At 37.3% G+C, this 20,050-nt stretch overlaps 1 protein-coding gene across 1 annotated transcript; it reads right to left on the reverse strand.

Annotated features, from left to right (window-relative positions):
* Positions 1–1,369: 1,369 nt before the first annotated feature.
* On the reverse strand, positions 1,370–5,251 carry LOC115922382. The gene is made up of 3 exons (XM_030981328.1): positions 4,976–5,251; positions 3,114–3,211; positions 1,370–2,235 (listed from the first exon to the last, which is right to left on the reverse strand). Exons 1-3 carry the CDS (start codon positions 5,166–5,168, stop codon positions 2,089–2,091), a joined length of 438 nt encoding a protein of 145 aa, XP_030837188.1. The 5' UTR covers positions 5,169–5,251; the 3' UTR covers positions 1,370–2,088.
* Positions 5,252–20,050: the final 14,799 nt, after the last annotated feature.

Below are 20,050 nucleotides of genomic sequence, written 5' to 3' on the forward strand. Positions count from 1 at the left end.
AAAACCACTAAAATGTCAACAAAATGCTGGACACGAGTTTTCTTCTATACATTACAAATTCTTACTGCAGAATATTCTTTAAATTTCATTATTTCTCTATCCCACTCTGTTACATTTACAAAACAATATATCTCGCAATAACTTGGCATTTCATGCTATTCAAAAGTACATACAGGATCATATCAACAAAAAAACCAAACATGTTCTACTGCTTGTAAATCTTATTCCTTTACACTCAAGCCCACAAAGTATATATACTTTATACACAATTTCAGCAAATTTGAACGCTTAAGAATGTCTCATTCTTGTTTACATTTCATAGTGTTTAGTTTTGATTTTCAAAAATTATTTCTTTTGTAAGTTTACAGCATCTTATACCGTGTGAGTAAAAAAAAAAGTTTACACCGAGAAAACTGCTAATTATGCATGTATTACAAAAAATATGGTGCATATGCAGTTAACAACTTAAATTATTCATACCCTTTGATACCAAGCTTTGTATTTCTGGGAAGTATGGGAAGTTGATTTGTCATATTTTTTATTTTTTACATCACAAAGTATTCAACAAAGGCCCTAATTCAACCAGTCTACCATTCATTCTTGAGTTACCAAAAAACACAAACAACATCAAATTTACAAGAGGTATGAATAATTAAGTTGTTAACTGTATATGTAAATGTGTATATTTTCTTGTGGAAAAAAGCACATACATTTTTGTTTCCTCACCATAAATGTGTGGAATGCCTTACCAGAGCAGGCAATAACATGCATGTATCATTTGAAAACTAAGACCAGTCCCAGTTTCAATACCGCTGCATTATTTCATAAGATTAAAATAAAAATGGTGAATCGAGATCTGGGGCTACAGAAATATTTTTCTCCTTGATATTGTCATCCTGTAAAAACCCTTTGAAGACAATTTTCTTTTGATTTGACAGATACTTCCACTGAATTTCATCCCAATTTACCAGTGACCAAGTATTTAGAAAATTTAAAGGAAATTATGGATTCCCCTTAAATTTCAGATGCTAATTATACTGAAATGCATTTGTTTTAATTATCCAAATTGAATGACTAAAATATACTCTCAAAGTATTGCGTAGCGTTTAATATTTACAAAATGTAAACAAAAAACAAATTCTGCTTAAATTTTAATGTTACACTGTAATGTGAAACATGATTGTAAAGTGTAAAACAATGATTATTAATTTATTTTTCCTGCAAAAAATGTAATGCATACCGTAATCTGTAAATCTTTGTTTTTTAACCAATAAAAAAAATGAGATACCATGTATTCTGTTTTGTGCACATTTGTCTTCCAGTAAATCAATTTGAAATTGCTCTTGTCAATATTTGTTTCTTTGTTTTCCTAGTCGTTATCTGTAGAAGACAGGAGAGGAAGTACCCCTCCCTTAATCAAAATAAATCACATAATTCATTCTTGAAAAGGCTAAATTAATACACGATACTTCCCTTTTTTTAGTTCTACTATGTATTCAGACGGGTTAGAAGCATTTGGCAAATCCCCTGATCCTTGAGGTATCCCATGATTCGTGAGGAATCCTATGATTCCTTGAGGCTCGTTCAGATACATATGAAACGACAGACCACAGCGTTTAAAAAAATTCAAACAAAACAATAAAAGGCAACCTCAACCATGTACATTGGAGGTCCTAAGCGTATTCACTGAGGTATGTGTTATAAAATACATAAATGTAATGCGTATTATATGTACATCATACCATAAGCCAACAAGGATTCAGAAATTAAATTTCCATTTAGTAATCCATGGGCATTAGTTGATGGTTTCATTTCTTTGTTATTGTATTAATGATTGTTCTTTGTTTTCTTGAATTCTATGTTTAATATTTGTATACTCGTTAAAGTTCCTGGAAATAAAATAAACATAAACGTTAACAAAATAATGATAAAAATCATGTAACAATAATATGTCTTGTTTACTCAAGTTAGCCTCATCAATATTACCGTTCTCCCTGAAGGCCCTACAATCATATTATTACCCAGGCTTTATAAAAATAAAAACGAAAAAATGCTGCGATTTACCATGTCATATTTGAACCAGACTTTTTAGGGACTGCATCCATAGATGTAATTATTGCTGTCTGTACAGGCCTTGTATGTACAGTCGTTGTATGCACAGGTTTCATAATTCTGGACTAGTTTCTTTTTCGACAAAATGTTCGAACTAAAGGAACCAACTGCCCCAGATGAGGCCTGTGGAAAATGAAATATAGAAAAATGATTATTATGATTATGGTATATTCATTCAAATGTGTCATGCAGACATTTTTAGCATAATTAAATATAGAGTCAAAATGAGTACATGCAAGTACACTTAAATAACAAGAGTATAACAGCATAATGTGATGAAATAAAAGTTGTAAGCAATTTTGCATGGGAAAGATGACATATGTGGTAGTATGTTTCTGCTCCCAGACGGCCCTGTACAATGATATGTGCCATACAACACCCTGATTACATGTATAAATAGTCCACAAAAAACGAAATAAGCACACATTCTGTCGGAGTCATGACACCTACTCTCCCCAAATTACCTTTCTCTTTTTTCCCCTCCTTACATCTTAGTTATTTCCACATCTACCTCTCTTTCTTTGCCCTTAATTCTCATATACAGCATATTTGTTATCATAATTGTATTCACAGCTTCAGCTTGTACCCTAACCTCCTCCTTCTCTCTATCTACCCCCCCCCCCCTTTTTTTTTCCCTCTCTCTTCCCTCACTTGCTCTTTCTCTCTCTCTCTCTTCCCCTCTCTCTACCTGTTTTTTGTCCCTCTCCTCAGTCATTTTTTTGTACTTTTATATCTTTGAAATAACTTGAAGTAATAAATATTGCATAAATTTGTTTTTATCTAAATGTGATTACATTATATTTCTAATGTATTTCCGTCTACATGTACACACTACGCCACACGTACACATGTGTGCATGTAATATCAAAGGAAAATGCCTAATTACTCCTTAATCAACTGACCCTTTCACTATATTTTAAGCTTGTGCTGTGCTGCTGGTCAGTATTTTTACACCACTCACACAAAATAAAGAAAATAACATAAGCAGCTTTTGTACTTACATTCTTGCAGGCATATTCCTCATTTAAGGATAAATGAACTTCGTTGGCATCTTCCCATTCTTCACATCTTTGATAAGCTTCATTATCCGTGTAAGTATCTTTAACAAATAAAACAGGAAACCCTTTTTGTGACGTCTGTGAGTCAGAGACTACAAACAAGTTATGTATCCCAAGTGATTCAATATAAATAAAGCATGGACATTTAGAAACATCAGTTTACACATAATATGAATTACTACAGAGTCACACAAACAGAGAATTTCTATAAACAATGCAAAATAATGAAAGACGTATTTTCTTTAAATAATCAGTAATTATCATCCATTGCTACTGAATATACCCTTTTCCATAATGCCTCATATCTAATTACCATGAAAATGAATCTTCTGAGGATCCTTTCCGCACTTGTGAGATCTGAATTAGAATTTCTTTAAACCCATTCCTCTTCCATTAATATTTTGGTAGAACATTTTGTTGATATACATTTATGCAAAGGATGGTGCGATATCACAAAGCGTGACTCCATGCCTAAAATTAGCTTCACGAACTACAGTCAAACCTTTCTATTAAGGTTAGAAAGGGATACAGAAAAAGTGGCCACTGGAGGCAGGTGGCTTTTCTAAAAATGTTCAATGACACATGTTTCTTTCTTGAAGGAGACTAAATACATTGCCATTATTCACCGTTCAGTTTTAGGGAGGGGTACATGCCTCCAAGGAGCTGTTATATGAGAATTTAGAGGCACAATGGTGGATCTTGCATTCACTTTCTACATGTGCTTTGCAACAAATTTGTTGGGGTCTTGAAGAATTTTTTTTTTTTTTTTTTTTGGGGGGGGGGGGGATTAAGAGGCTTGTGCCCCCAAACACCTCTAGAACCTCTACTAATGCCCCCCTCTTGTGCTTATTTCCTTCTGTATATAGACAGGTTATATATCTTGGTTTTGTGATGGTTATGTACTGTACAAGCGCAGCAAACAGACAATAAGATAAATTGAATAAACTATAGAGCCTCAGTAAGTTCTGCTGGCAAAAGACCAACTTTCTGTTCAACGGAGCGACGGTTTGATTGTTAACGCAAATGGGACTCTGCACCACAAAACCACCAAATAGTCGCCAGTGAAGTTTTTTTTTTAGTTTAGGGCCCGGGTTTAGGGCTGATTCTGAAAGAGGGGATTTTTTTAGCTTTAAACGGATATATTATACTCATCACAAGTGCATGTCCCTAACTCAATTAAAAAGACTAATTAAACACATCCTGTTTCTTTATTCCTTCAAGGAATTATATAGATTTAATAGCCTACTCTGTTTAAAAATTATTGGAGATCAAAATTAGACCAGTAGCAAGGGTCGTAAATGAATTATAAAAAAAACTACTAAAACAGACTCAAAATCAGAATAACAAAGGTCTACAAAATACTGCCCGTTCTGTGCTCTCAAATTTCGAAATTACAGGTAAAAAAATATAGTCTTTCAGGAAAACTAAAATTTTACCATCCTAACCAAATACCGGTAGACCTTTATTGAGCTATTACAGAAAACTACACAGTGCAACTTTTTGGTGGTTTTGTGGCACGAAGTCAGTCAAGTCATAAATTAGCGCATTGTCTGCTCGTACTGCACACGCCCAGTACACCTACACATCGCTTATTTATCAAATTTTTGATTTTACATTATATTGATTTTTTTTCTTCCTGATATTTCTAACAGTAGAAAGATAAATTAAACCTCGGTCCGAATTTCTTTTGTCAAAAGAAAGTTTAGACCAGGCATCTGGTTTAATTGAATCAGTAGAATACGGGCCTCCTTGTGGAATAGTCAGTATGTCCATATATACCTAACAAGAGAAAGATTCAAACATACCATAGGGTTCGATCGAGTAATTCAAATTGGATTCTGTGAACGTCACATCGGTATCATCCAAGATTAGGATGCTCAAGTGGACCAGACTCCTGGTGCAATCTAGGCTCTCGTTTTTCAACAGGCGATACGCTTCATCATTGCTGTCCGTGATTTCCGTCCCGTTGTATATAATACTTGGTTCCCCATTCTCCATAGTGCCGTAGATAATTTCAAAGACTGAGTTTGGTGGTACCCGGTATGTACCACTTGGTGGAAACACACTTGGTGGTGGTGGTGGTGGTGGTGGTGTAGGGTCTATTAAGGAAGATAATGATAAACAGGCGAATGACACACACAAAATTATAATGCACATTGTTGTTTAAGGTCAAGGATTGGGGGAATATATATAATCCAGTGTGAACATATAATATGGTCCTTTAAGTATAAGGCCCCCCTAAAAAAAAAAAAAAACATGTTTAGCGTCCTGCTTTTTTGAAACAATAGGGAGGAGGAGGCCCTTTTCTTTTTTTCTTTTTTTTCTTCAAAATGGCCGCTCGAAATGACCGCTCGGTACATTTTCCTTGACAATCGGGCTGTATTTCGAGATGGCCTCCGACTTTTTTCTTTTTTTTAAAATCAGAAATAGATCCATTTTAGAAGTGTTGTTCATGTTTTTTTTCTTTAAAAAAAAAAAAATTAAAAAAAATAAATAAATAGAAGGCGGCCCCAAAAAAGGAGGCGGGCAGGGACGCTTAACATGTTTATTTGTTTAAATGGCCCAACCAAATATATTAAAATGGCTTATCTTGAGGGCCCTGCAATTATTATTATCCCCTGAACAATAGGTATTACGTAAGAATTGACGCCCATGACCTTTAGGTATAAAGGGAAATCTGGATAAATATACATTGTCCAGGGATGTAATGATGAGACCCAGGGGCTTCACTAACCAGGCGCGGATCCATGATTTCTTAGGGGGGGGGGCCAAATTTGAAATTATGCGAGCCAAATATTGGTACGTAATGGTGACACCGGCATTGACAAAAACTTTGGGGGGGGGGGGTATACAAAAAAATAAACCATCATCCCACTCTAACATAAAGGCCCCGCCGAACGTTTCTCGGCAGGGGTCAAGGGGTGGAGCCCCCAGAAGCTCAGGGGTATAGGCAATAAATTAATGTCAGATGAGCATATTTTAAAACCTTATTAATTTGTGACACTGGCAGGACACAAATCGGTGTTGGGTCCATCTGACGGTAATTTAATGTATAAGACCCCTCACCTGCCAGTGTCACAAGGTATCAAAATATGCTCATCTGACGGTAATTTAATGTATAAGACCCCTGTCCTTTTTGTGGGGTCTTATACATTAAACTACCGTCAGATGAGCATATTTTGATACCTTATTTGTGACTCTGGCAGGTCACGAATTGGCGTGGGGTCCAGGGGGCGGAGCCTCCGGAAGGTCAGGGGTCTTATACATTAAATTACCGTCATATGAGCATATTTTGATACCGTATTTGTGACACTGGCAGGTCACGAATTAGCGTGGGGTCCAGGGGGCGGAGACCCCAGAAGGTTAGGGGTCTTATACATTAAATTACCGTCTAAAGAACATATTTTGATACCTTATTTGTGACACTGGCAGGAGATAAATTGGTGTTGGGTCCAGGGGGCGAAGTCCCCAGAAGGTCAGGGACTTATACTTTAAATTACCGTCAGATGAGCATATTTTGATACCGTATTTGTGGCACTGACAGGTCACGAATAAGCGTGTGGTCCAAGGGGCGGAGCCCCCGGAAGCTCAGGAGTTTTGGGCAATATATTACGGTCAGATGAGCATATTTTGATACCTTATTTATGACACTGGCAGGACACAAATTGGTGTCGGGTCCAGGGAGCGGAGCCCCAAGAAGCTCAGGGGTTCTATACATTAAATTATTGTCAGATGAGCATCAGTTGCCTGGCTTTGGCCCCTAGGAGAAATCCAGTTTGCAGAGCCCCCGAAAGCTCAGGGGTTCTAAGGCATTTAATCACGGTCAGATGAGCATTTTTTTTTTTTTGAGGGGCCCCGGAAATTGGAAAATCAAGTCGTCAAATATTTCGTTCAGTGGATTGGGGGGGGGGGGGCACTTGTTTTTTATTGCTTTCTTTAGCAAAAGAAAATAAAGTAAAATTTTTCCCCTTTTTTGGCCAGGGGGGGGGGGCGGACCCCCGGGCCCAGGGGCGGATCCAGCCGGCGGCAGGGGATGGGGCCCAAAGAGGGGACCCAATTCGTGAGAAAATATTTAGTGGCGAAATAGCCAGCCGGTGAATAAGCGGGGAGGGGTAAGGAGCACTTTGGGGGCCCTCGAAAAGTTGCAAAATCGCATTCCCCCTCCCTTGTGCGCCAGGGAAAGGGGCCCATCTAAAAAATGGGTAAAATTAACGTGTTTTTAACTGTATTTTTTGCACCAGGGGAGGGGTCCGCCACCTTGGATCCGCCACTGCCATATTGTATATCTCGCACAAATCATACTGAGACTACGTAATACGTTATTGTAATGCTCGCACATTATCAAAAGGTGCTGGACAAGGCTGTCGAAATTTGCCTTTTTTTTCTTGCGCTCATGATAAACTAGTTCAGAAAATTTCATTTTCGATATTAAGTATGAAGGCAAGTATGATAGCAAAGTCTTAGGAAATCAGAAATATTTCTCACAATAACACAACAAAATCCATCAAAATAAAATATCAAAGGCAGACAGAATGGGGCCGTCTTCCTTTTTAGGAAAAAATAATCAAAAATGGGGATATCATTTCGGCGTCCTCCACATTTTAGCACAACTCGGTTCTATCCATTAATATCTATTTAGGAATTGTGTATTTTGAAAACTTCGTACAATTTTATATTCCATAATTACTCTATGCTAATACAGAACATACTGATATGCATTTAGATTATTATTAATATTTTGTTTTGTTTGGGAGGTGGAGGGTGTCACCACCATGATCAGTCGCCATACAATGAAATCTTCTTTTTTTTAATGTAACGAAAGGGGCATCGCTACATTTCGGATGACAAACCAACAAAAGATAATAATTGTCAGTTCGTCAAATTTACCAACAAGACAAAAAGAAAGGGGAAAGGTCTTTTTTCAAACATGCAGATGAGGTCGAAATTCTTGAATTAGCGTAACACAAATTTGTGATTTGCCCCAGTGATAACCCTTATATATATATATATATATGTACTGTTTTTTTAAAATAAATATAAAGTCTACTGTCTCCTGATTTTTCTTTACAATAACCATTGAAATTGTTACAAACAACACCAATCAAAATTGTAAGCTAATGAAATGTAGTTATGATCGACAATTGTTTCGAATATATTCTTATTGGTGCACAATAACATGATTTAATATAATTGCCTAATTAGTATCTAAAAAGGAAACGAAAAGGATCAGGCATGAAATGTTGTACTACTACTAACGAGCGCTTTGTAAGTACATTTCGCCTATTCAAATTTGTTCTTTATAAAGCTGGGATGAACTTTGATCAAATCATCGTGTTTATTTTCACCATCATTTGGGATCATTATATTATTCTTATCTCAATTTTTTTTCTCGTAAATCCTTACCATTTGCTATCGCAGCTTGATAAAAATAAACTCAAGGGGGGGGGGTTGGGGTTAACCCCCCCCCCTTGAGTTTATTTTTATGTGTATGTTTTTTTGGAAACCCCCCCCCCTTTCGATTTTTTAATTTTTTTTAAAAATTATATTAAAAAAAAAAAATGCCAATGGCTGACCTAAAAAAGGTGACCTTACCCCCCCCCCCCCAACGTAACAAAATTTCAATTTTTCAAATTTCGAGACCAAAAAAAAAAAAAAAAAAAAAGTGTCAGTAATTTGAAACTAGAGAAGAGTCGTCTTTTTTGTATATTGGAATTACTTTTGCTATTTTTAGTGAGTCCGGAAAGACTCCTGTTGTAAGTGATAAATTACAAATATGTACTAGAGGCGTTACAATACTATTTGTTTTAAAAAATGCATACTCATCTCATCATGACTACAAGAATAACCTATTTTCAATGAATTGACAATATTCAAAATTTCAACACAGTTTGTAGGCATACAGAAAAACGATTTATCACATGGATTTGAAAGGAATTGTAAATAATCTGAACCATTGGAATTTATTTTCGATGCCTGAATAGGGCCTACATTTACAAAATACTTATTAAAACAACCTGCAATATCTTTAGAGTCTGAAATTGTCTGACCATCATTGTTAATATTAATTTTTGACTTGGTCTTTTGCTTTCGAAGAGTTTCTTTTATGACTTTCCAGGTAGATGCCATATTGCCGTTAGCATTTTCAATTTTTTTTTTACATAGTACATTTTACGAGATAGTATAATTATTGTTGTTAATTTATTCCTATAACATTTATATTCGTATTTATTCTCGTTACTTGGATCACGGAGACTACGTTTGTGCAATATATTTCGTTTCTTAATTGAACGAAAAATTTCCTTCGTTATCCATGGTTTTTGTGGTTTTCTTTACTTTTTTTGTAGTCAAAGTGGGCTGAAATAAATCCCAAAAATAGTCCATATGCAGTATTAGCTTCATTACAAGATAGTACATCATTCCATGTTTCCATCATTATTTCATTATTTAAAGATAATATATATTCTGTTTTAAATTTACGAAACAATGATATTTCCTTTTGTTTTGTACGAGACATGAGATCATTATTACAAATAAGAAATATAGGAATGTGACCAGATATTTCACTGTAAACTAGACCAGCATTCATATGTTCAGTAACAACGTTCGTAAAAATATTATCTATTAAAGTTGATGTGTTCTGCGTAATTCTTGTAGGTTTATCAATGGCTCCAATGAAAGAATTCGCTTGTAAAATATTCACAAAAGTATTATAATAATTATTATCCGAGTTCAACAGGTCTATATTAAAGTCACCCATCAAGTATACATCTTTATTTTCATGATTTATCCATTCTAATAAAATGTTTGAATCTTCCAAAAATATATCAACGCTCGTATTTGGAGGCCGATAGACCGTACAAACAATAACATTTTTTTTATCATGCAAGTTAATTTCTACACTTTTTGAGTCAATGAAATTATTGTTGAAGGTAAGATCTGGTCTTATTCCATACGACAACAAATTGGATATATACATCGCAACTCCACCACTTCTACCAGATTGTCTATCAGAACGTATAAGTGAATAATCATTGATATTATATATAGGTGGTGAGTTGTTACTCCACCAAGTTTCAGTAACACCTATTGCTGAAAAGTGTATAGTAAGAGAAGACAAAAGAAGGTTTAAATATTCATGATTTTTGGCAAGACTATGAGCATTGGTATGAAATAGGCTGAATGACTGTTTATGATTCATAACATTTGAGTTAAATTCATGAGGAAGGTAATATTTACAAGCGATGGCATCGTGTATACTTTGGTTTATCTCTTCATCATCAACCATCGTTATATAATATTGTACTTTTGTCGTCCATGACCTGACACATATCATGCAATATAGTGAGATTAATATTACCAACTAAGGAGGGGATAGAAAAAAGAGGATGCAAGTCAAAGAGGGTGTACCAGCTGAGGTACATGGTTGCCCTGGTATAAGTGAAATGACAGTATGTCAACAATCAACTCTCCGTATTAATATTAACAAATTGTAGAGTGTCGTGGTCGAGTGGTTTAAGGCGCTTGACTGGAGATGCGAAGGTCGAGGGTTCGAATCCCGACACGGCACTAATATCCTTTGGCAAGATATAAACCTGCACTTGCTACTCTCCACCCAGGTGTCAAATGGGTATCCGATAGGATGCGGCCGTCATTGTTGGTCAAACAGCCTGTGAGCGTCAAGTAACGCCAGGCTGGAATGCTCCCCAGGGAGTAGAGGTGGTGCACACAGTGTGTGCGGGCAAGCACTGAATCCAATGACCGGGGTGTATATTTGTAAAGCGCTTAGAGACATTTGTATTAAGCGCTATATAAAAAATAAAAATGGTCTTCTTATTAGACATCAACATTATTATTTACATCATTTACGTCAAGAGTAAATAGAGTGATAAAGGAGAGAGAAGATAAAAAGTGCACAGAAAACAAGAAGAAATTCATCATTACATAGCGATCGAGTGTGTAAAATACATACAAAAACATGCATTCATTCCACAGTCTTACTTGACGTTATTGGTTAATTGGCTTGAAGATGTAGGGGACTCCAGCTTGGTTTCGCCATTACCACCGGAGAAATGGAGTTTCACGTTGTTCCTACACAGTTCCTGAACGGATGTATTCCATTTTCTCTTCTCGATGAGATCTTCGTAGGTGAGGTCGATATAATAATTTTCATCCGCTAATTAACTTCTCACGCTGGTTCCTCATGAGATCGATTTTCTGACGATACGAGAGGGTTTTGAGCAAGATGTGCCTTGGGCGACCTTGTGTTGACTTCCCGTCTCGATGCTCGATGCGCTCTTTCAACCTTGATGTCGAACCCGAACTTGACCTGCGCGATGTTTTCCACGAGAGCTACGCAGTCTAGCTCTTTGCCGGTGGTAGCAGGGAGGTGAGACTTTAACTCACATGCCCTGGTGGTAGGATCCGGGATTCCAACGATGCGTACGTACGTGTTCCGCCTGGAGAATCGCTCGTTCTTGTTGATTGCTGAGGTTTGCTTCGTTGTTTCCAGTCGCAACGCTTGAACTTTCTTTCCAAGCTTAAGCTATGGTCACAAATCAGAGCAGCGACTGACCGATCAGTAGCCTGCTCGGTCGCTGCTGGAATTAGGCATCGCCCAGCGATTAGGTCGGTGCCCGGGCGGCGACCGCTCAGGCAACGAGCGTATTTTGGGCGGCGAGTGAAAAGTGAGTAGGCGCCGCCCAAATTATAACTCCGCGCTAAAACTTCAGCGGCGACCGAGCGATGCCCTAAAAACGAGCGGTGCCTGCATGGGCGGCCGCCGCTCGGTGGCCGAGCAGCCTCGACCGGGCAGCCGCCGGGCAGATCGAATTGGTTAAAAACACGCCGCTCGGCCGCCGAGCAGGCTACTTTTGGGTATATGTGACCATAGCATTACTCATTCTCTTTTCCAGCTGTCTATTCTTCTCCTCAACCTCCGTCACTCTCTGACTTTTAAATTCTATTGCCGATCCTAGCTTTGTCTCGACTAGCCCCGGCCCCCCACTCCGAGAACGGACGGACCCCATGCGTGTTACCAACTATGTCCGGTAAAGGGGTACTTTTCGTGCGACAAAGTCCGGCCCGAGAATTGTAAAATAAGGGGTGTATTAAATTTTCACCCGGAGATTTCTTTAAAAAGGGGGTGTTTTTTCTTTTGTTCTCTCATCTCTTAGGACTCCTGAGAAATTATTCCGAATTTAGGGGGTACATTGAGCATTTTTCATGATTTAGGGGGGTCTCCAAGGCAGGAAAATCCCGCGAAAAGCCCGCGAAAGGGGGGTTCGGAAATATTGGCAGTCCTCAGATAGGGGGTGCTTTCAAAAAGAGGGAACAAGCATAATATGCGTACCCTAAATAACACTGAGTGGGGGGGGGGGGGGCCGGGGGGCGGGCGACCAGCATGATGTTTTCGACGAGAGATTCCACCGCTTTCTCTATAGTTTGGAGTCTCGTGATTTCACCAGTGGCTTGATATTTGAACTCGCACTTTCTTCCGCCATTAATTAAATCGGCGTACAACAAACAGGTATGAGAATCTCCCGTGTTTCTGCATGCGGTTTTCCGTGTTTTTTTTTAGCCCCCTCCCCCAAAACACAGCAAAAACAACAACCTGAATTGCCCAAATTTACTTGAAGGGGGCTCTGCGTGCTTTACTGAGTGCTATTTTTTTAATATTTGTGACCAGGACTCCAGGACCCCCCCCCCCCCCCCCCCCCCCCGTTGTACGCCTTGCCGAATTTAGCTCCGTTTGATCATATTATTAAAGATATTTATAATTCCTTTTTTTTTCAACGAACTCCATTCTCATGCCTGAACGCAGAAGCATTTATGTTAGATTATATGATTAACAGCGAAAATGACAAGTTGTGTGGAAACTCTTCATGGTACCATTTATCTTTAATCTGTAAACTTGCCTCAGGGCGATGAGAGGTATTAAAACTGTGGACGCACGGGATATATCTGGTAATTCAAAGTTCAAATAATGGTTAAATGAAATTCTGATTCTGAAACTGACGTAAAAGGGAAAAATTGCGTGTTGCAGTGTAAAAAAGAGATAAGGTCGAGAGAGAAAGAGAGAGAGAGAGAGAGAGAAAGAGAGAGAGAGTACGGGGGTAGGAAGGGGAAAGGGGTAAAGGTGACTTACCCGGTTCTAGTGAATAGCAGGTTCCAGCTTCACATGGTTTACCTGTCGAGTAGCGAGACTCCATTCCAGAGGGAATATTTTCAAGCTTTTCAAATTAAGAAGGGAGAAAAAGGAATCAGCAATGGAAGTTTAAGTGATAGTGACTACTTTGTAGGCATCGCAGTGAAAGACTGTTATGAATCAGGCGTACCACAAGGCGCCAATTTAGGCCCGCTGTTGTTACTGTCATGGTTAATGATCTTCCTAAGGTAGTATCTAAATGCCAAGTGATGTTATATGCAGACGATGCTGTACTGCTTTTTAGGAGTAAAAAAGTGAGGACATTGAATCGGCCTTGAACTTTGATTTAAAACTAGTTTATGAGTGGGTAAAAGAAAACAATCTGGCATTAAACCACACAAAAAATGAATTTATGTTATTTGGTTCACAAATGAAATTGGCTAAACTAGAAAAATCTATTTGCATTCAACTCGAGCAACACCAAATCTCTCAGGTTTATATCTATAAATACTTAGGAGTCTGGCTAGATCCAACATTGAGGTGGAAAGAACAAGTGACAAAAACAAGTAAAAAGATAGGGTCAAGGATAGCATTACTTGGTCGTTCAAAAAGATACCTACCTTTGGAGGGACTGAAGCTTCTTGCCAATGCATTAATTTTGCCTTTATTTGAATATTGTTGTAATGCATGGTCTAATTGTTCACAAAATGTCCGAGATGTAATCATTAAACAACACAAGAAAATGGCCAGAGTAAAATCTTGGAGGCCAATGTAAGAACCCCTCAAGAAAATTTGAATAAACTCAAGTGGGTAAGCATTCAAAGTAGGTGGAATTATTTCAAATGTAAAATATTTATTCTGTTTTTGAAAATCAAACCCCTGTCTATATTTTACAAATGTTTAAAAAAAAAAATCTGTACATAACATTAGAACACGCAGTGCACAAAACGCAGGATTAATTTTTACCCAAAATAAAACCTAGATAGGGAAACAAAGTTTTTAGTTTGATGGTGCGGCTTTCTAGAATACTTAACCAAATTAAAAAAAAAAAAAATCGCCATCAAATTCTTCATTTACTCTTTTGTTTTGGCGCTATAATAATTTAAATCATTCAACTGGTCCATTGTGTTGTTTTTGTTTCTTTTCTTTTGTTCGAAAATGTTGTAACTTAATTCATTTTGTTTCGATTTGGATTGTTTGTTTTCAATATGTTTGTTAACTTTGTATTTATGTTGTAGGGCCTCCACGGAAAACAGTATTTAACTACTGATGGAGCCACCCTACTATAAAAAGACTAATAAATAAATAAAATCATGAATGTGCACAAACAAAAATATCGATTAGATTTACAAACAAATTTGAACACAAATTATATAACTCGTCATATTGAATTAACTTGAATCAAGCCGACTACGTGAATAAATGTGATAAAAGTCAATTTCGATTTACCAAAATTTAATCAGATTGATTAATTTTAATTCAATTGATCTATCTATCTATATAATTCGCGCTAATGTAGCCTACTGAAACACACAAAATGTGATTCTATTGATTTCGTTAAATGTAATGCAAAGGAAATACCTATTTCAATGCAGAAATCACGATTTTTGAGTAACATATATCAGGCGTAGAAGAGACGCATTAAAATAGACATTTCATTATTGCACTTTATTTAATGGAATCAATGTAATCACTTTTCAGGCGCCCCATGTGAAGGTAAAATAGCGATCCTTAGTCTTTATGTGATTGGGCTACCATAATTATGATGGATCTCGAGACAAAAATTTTCATTAACTTTCTGTCTTCAGCTATTCTAGGTAGCTGATCATAATACGACATTCCTGTTCACTGTTATCAAGCCATGTCTTAGTTGGTATACCTGCTTTTTCCTGCCAATTGGAGTTGAATCAAACTACTTTATTAAAACAAATACCTCTTCGAGTTCTTCATCTGGTAGTGCAGCCGATCCTATGCAGCGTAAGCTATCAAGTTGCCTCTCGGTATCGGAGCTAAATCCAGCTTGGTCGAAGGCATTTGCATATCCGCTCAACTCCTTGCTGAAACTCGCACTTTCGAGGTTACCCATGTCCTGAGCAGGGGAAAAGTCAATAGGATTGGTGATGACAATGCCATAGAAGTTGAGTTAAATACGATTGTAATCGAAAGTGATGAGTTAGCATGACAAAATCAATCAATAACATGATCGCAATGACTTTTGAAAATACAGCCTATGGTGATTTCAATAGCCTGGTCTTTAAATGTGCTGACATTAATATGATATATTGGATTGCGTAATCCGAACATGATTTCTATGGGATATACACTAGGATATTGGAATTCGTTGCGAACATGTATAGTAAAGTTACCTTATTATGTTTGTACTTACAGTATAGATTCAAAGAAACGAAGTATAACTCAGTTCGGGATATAATATTAAAATATTTTTGTAATATTTTGTTTAAACTGTAAGATAAATGGATATAAGATACCAGATATCCCCATACTTACACATCACAAAGACATATCTTTATATCTATGTGGAAAGTTTCCCATCTTACATGACGCATTAAAAATGCTGAAACCATTTAATGCATGTACATAATATTTTATCATGATTTTAGGTGATTTTTTAGATAAATTCAATTCTGGTCAATTTGAATTTGATATATGATTTCTACCTGAAGATATTCATTTATCAATTATTTTCAAATATTTCTAACTATAAAAAGGGGTTTTAAGCGGCATTAGTGTCCTTTGGCAAGACGTTAATCTATTTTGGCACTCTCCACCCAGGTGTTTAATGGGTACATCCTATAGGATGCGACAGTTACTGTGGTTGGATGAGCAAGTGGCGATTGTCAAATGGCGACTGGCCGGAATGCTCCCCAGGGAGTGGAGAATGTGCATACATTGTGTGCGGGTAAGCCTGCATCCGATGACCGGGTTAATAATATGTACTTCGCCTAGAAACAAAGTATTATGCGCATTATAAATATGAGCTATTATTGTTATATTTACCATTTGCTCCCGCTTGTATTTAGTGATACTCGTGTTATAGTCCCATGCCTTGCATGAAGACTTGGAATACACGTCCATGACCCTGGTGTTGAGTTCACCCAGAAATTCTGTTGCAAGTGCTTCATCGTTGCCGCTGCCGGCAGGAGGTATTGGATCTTCAATAAAGCATTCAACAAAGCATTCTGGTCCTATAAACAGGATCAGGACCAGAGCAGAGAGCAAGAAAGCCCGTATCATTTTGGATGGGATGCTGTATTCAGTCACTCTAAATCGAGCTCCTTTCTCTTCCGACCACTTAGCTTATTGAAAGGGTATAAGGCTAAATCTCAGCTTATATGCTTTAATATCGCCACAAAGTAAAGTCAATAAGTACTTCGTACAAAACTCAAATAATCGTTTTGCTTTGGGGGTTTGCTTGCTAAAAGAGAGAAACAAAGGAATACAAAGAGAAGTCCTCGAGAATTTGCAGCAACGCCCATTTTGTCAGGAGAACGGGTCACTCCACAAAACGATGCAACAATTGGTTTATGATGGTTTGAGCAACTTGGACTCTGCTTTATGACCATAAAACTGAAAAGTATTTGTTTTGTTGGCGTCGTAATTGTCGTTAACGTTACCCACTGCTACATGTCTTGACATGACAACCTTTAATAGAATTTTACAAGATAGAAAACAACTAGGTATATAAAAAATCTCTTTACAACTCTGTGTTTGGCTATTATCTATCTTCATATTAAACTATTTCGCTCAATATGTCGCCGACCCCTCTTAAAGATACTTCTTTCTCTGCTCTTCCTCTTATTCGGTTTCTGCTTTCACACATCCCATTTCTCGATATGGTTTGTCTTTTCATCTAAATTTACATTTGTTGTTTTAAAACCAAACAGGGACTTTGCCCAACAGTCTTCATTTCAGCCCTTTCTCCACAGTTACAATTGATAAAGATTATCCCTGACCACTGAAATTCATTTGTTGTAAATGTACTGGAACAGTTTCCCGTTTGTGAGACATGAATGTTGCTTGATCTCTAATTTGTCAACGCCCCTTAAGTTTATTACTCTGAAACTACTGGTGCAACAGATTTTGATTCCATTTCGGGCACATATCTGTTCGTCGAGTACACGCATAACGAATACTGAAAGTAATTCATATTATGAAAATATCAAAGTTGTATACAAAAAAAAAAGATTTTTATTGCCGAGTATCCACCCTATTTGCTTAAAATGTGTCACGTGACACTCAACATTTTGTTGTATAAACACCAGTTTACAGTTGTGTGCGCCATTTTAAACAAAGCTAATGACCTAGGAGTCATGTATTTATGCGTAAATTAAGATTGCGCCCATGCAAATGATGACATCACTGCCTGCGCGCTGCGTTGTGCGCGCACATCATCATTTGCATGGGCGCAATTTTAATTTACGCATAAATACCAGAGGTCAGAGGTTATTGGCCCCAATTTTGGGGCCAATGACCCGAGGTCAACTGTCTGCGCATGCGCACTGATACAACTGTAAACTGGTGTATTAGGTTATTTGTTAGCGAGTATCCTATTGGCTTAAAAGGTGTCATGTGACACTCAGCATTCTGTTATTATATGCACGTTCACGAGCGTGCAATAAAACCTTTTTTTGCACAGCATATGGCATCTCTCTTCAGGCACGGATCCAGGATTTCTTAGAGCCCAATTTTTTTAACTTTTTGGTCCCGAAAATTTGAAAAATTGCATCATCCCCCCCTTGAGCGCCAGGGGGGGGGGGCATCTCCCAAAAAAGGTAAAATTAAAGTGTTTTTACACGTTTTTTTCCCAGGAGGGGGGCCGGGAGATTTATATCGATCTATATCTTTATGCCATAGAGAAACTTAGTTGTATGGTCGGGCGCATTTACTGTAGTGTCGACCATGGGGGTATACGGTGGGTTATAGAGAAAGTCCCCGGCTGGAGGGGCACAATTATTAAGTACGGGGACCCCCTCCCCCGGGCTCCCCCTTCCGTTGCAATTTTTTTTTTTTTTTTTGTTTTGAAGAATAAATGTATAAATTCAGTTTGTCAGCAATGTTGCTTAATCCAAGAATAGATAATCATCTAATTGTCGGCTAATTGCTCATTCGACCATGCCACTATTTGAAGGGGGCAATTAAAGGAGCGAAACCGCTGATAGATGTTTGCCCTTTTCAGTTAATAATTGTTACATTTTCAGCTATGATTGCAAATTTCCTGTTAAGACAAAATTCAATTTCAAAAACCGGTGCCAAATTTCAAATTGATTCGGAGAAAGGGCAACGAAAACCCCAGAGAGAGGGAGGGAGGGAGGGAGGGAGAGAGAGAGAGAGAGAGAGAAAGGGGGAGGCGGTTGAGATAATGTTTATGCAACAGTTGAATTTATCTACTATCTACAACTTGTAGTTTTGTTACAGAATGAAAGTCTGATGGCAATTATTATTTGTTTTGCTTTTCTGAGTAAAGAAATGAGGAGATAACCTGGAAAAAAGGAAATAATGAGAGCCAAGAAGTTAGCATTAACAATTTTTTTTTTTAAATCCCCAAATGTGTAAAAATTTTGTTTTTCCCTAATTGCCCCACTATTATCATTTCCTTCGCTAACAGAGGGAAAGAAAGAAGGGAAGCAAGAAAAAAGTCAGTTGCCTCCAAGAAAAACAAAACAGAACAAAGAAGAAAAAAACTCAGCATAAAAAGAACATCATTGCAACTGCAAGTGTGCCGATCGCTTGAACAAAACAAAACAAAAAAAAGTTGCAATATTGATGGTATCTGTCCATCTAGGAGTTTCAATATGGCGATGGAAGAACTTAATTTAATTTAATTTACTTCTAAGTTAAGGAACTTTACATTACTATCTTGATCTAAGGAGACACGAACGAACGAATATGGCGGCGATACTGAACAGACTGGGACCGGTATCAAATAAACTTGGCGAGGAGGGTGCACCTGGGGTATAGGGTCTCTCAACATTTAAAGGAAAATATCTTGGGAAGAGGGATCCAGGGCAGGAGGCATAGATCACAAGATCAAGATCTATTATATTTAATAAACAGTGTTAGATCGTTAAAAGTAAACTAGATGTATAGTGCTCAACTTAGAAATACTCTCCAAATCTCATGAAATGGAAATAAAATGGGGGTCCCTCAGGCAATGCACTGGGAGTATCTTCCTCCCTCTAGCCAATGGGGGAGGGGGGGGGGGGGACAGGAACGAAAGTAGAAAGGAAGATGATGGGATGCAGTAAATACATTTTCTTTTTATCTCAGTTCTTGGAATTTATAATGCTTCTCAATATGTAGCTATATTTTTTATCTTCATGATAATAATAATAGTCATAAAAATATAATAATTAGAAAAATAATGATAATAATAATAATAATCAAATGTCATATATCCTGTGTTATTTCTACTTAATATCTGATTATTTTTGGAGTGAGGGGGAGGGGTCACACGGAATGAACAACATATAATGCAGTATACATTTATTGCAAAAGAGATTTCAATCCATTTATTAATTCACAACCATATAGTCAGTGAAGCTTCAAACAAAACAAATAATGACAGACACAAAACTGCTTCAAAGGTCAAAATTGATCAAAAAGAGAAGGGCAGAAAAAATATTGTGATTTGGTATACAGTGGAATAATGGAACTCCAAGTTGTAAAAGATGGCAAAGTAACCAATTTATAAGTTTATGAAGATTTCGATGAAATA

Source organism: Strongylocentrotus purpuratus, unplaced genomic scaffold (assembly GCF_000002235.5).
Source record: "Strongylocentrotus purpuratus isolate Spur 01 unplaced genomic scaffold, Spur_5.0 spur5_scaffold_11, whole genome shotgun sequence".
Taxonomy (NCBI): Eukaryota; Metazoa; Echinodermata; class Echinoidea; order Camarodonta; family Strongylocentrotidae; genus Strongylocentrotus; species Strongylocentrotus purpuratus.

Bases quoted from the DNA above. Each gene is read 5' to 3' on its own strand.
- LOC115922382 (XM_030981328.1), bottom strand. From the start codon at position 5,168: ATGGAGAATGGGGAACCAAGTATTATATACAACGGGACGGAAATCACG. The intron at 3,212-4,975 runs GTATGTTTGAAT...TATTTGTTAAAG, and splicing joins TTACTCGATCGAACCCTATG to ATACTTACACGGATAATGAA. The intron at 2,236-3,113 runs GTAAGTACAAAA...CATTTTCCACAG, and splicing joins AGGAATATGCCTGCAAGAAT to GCCTCATCTGGGGCAGTTGG.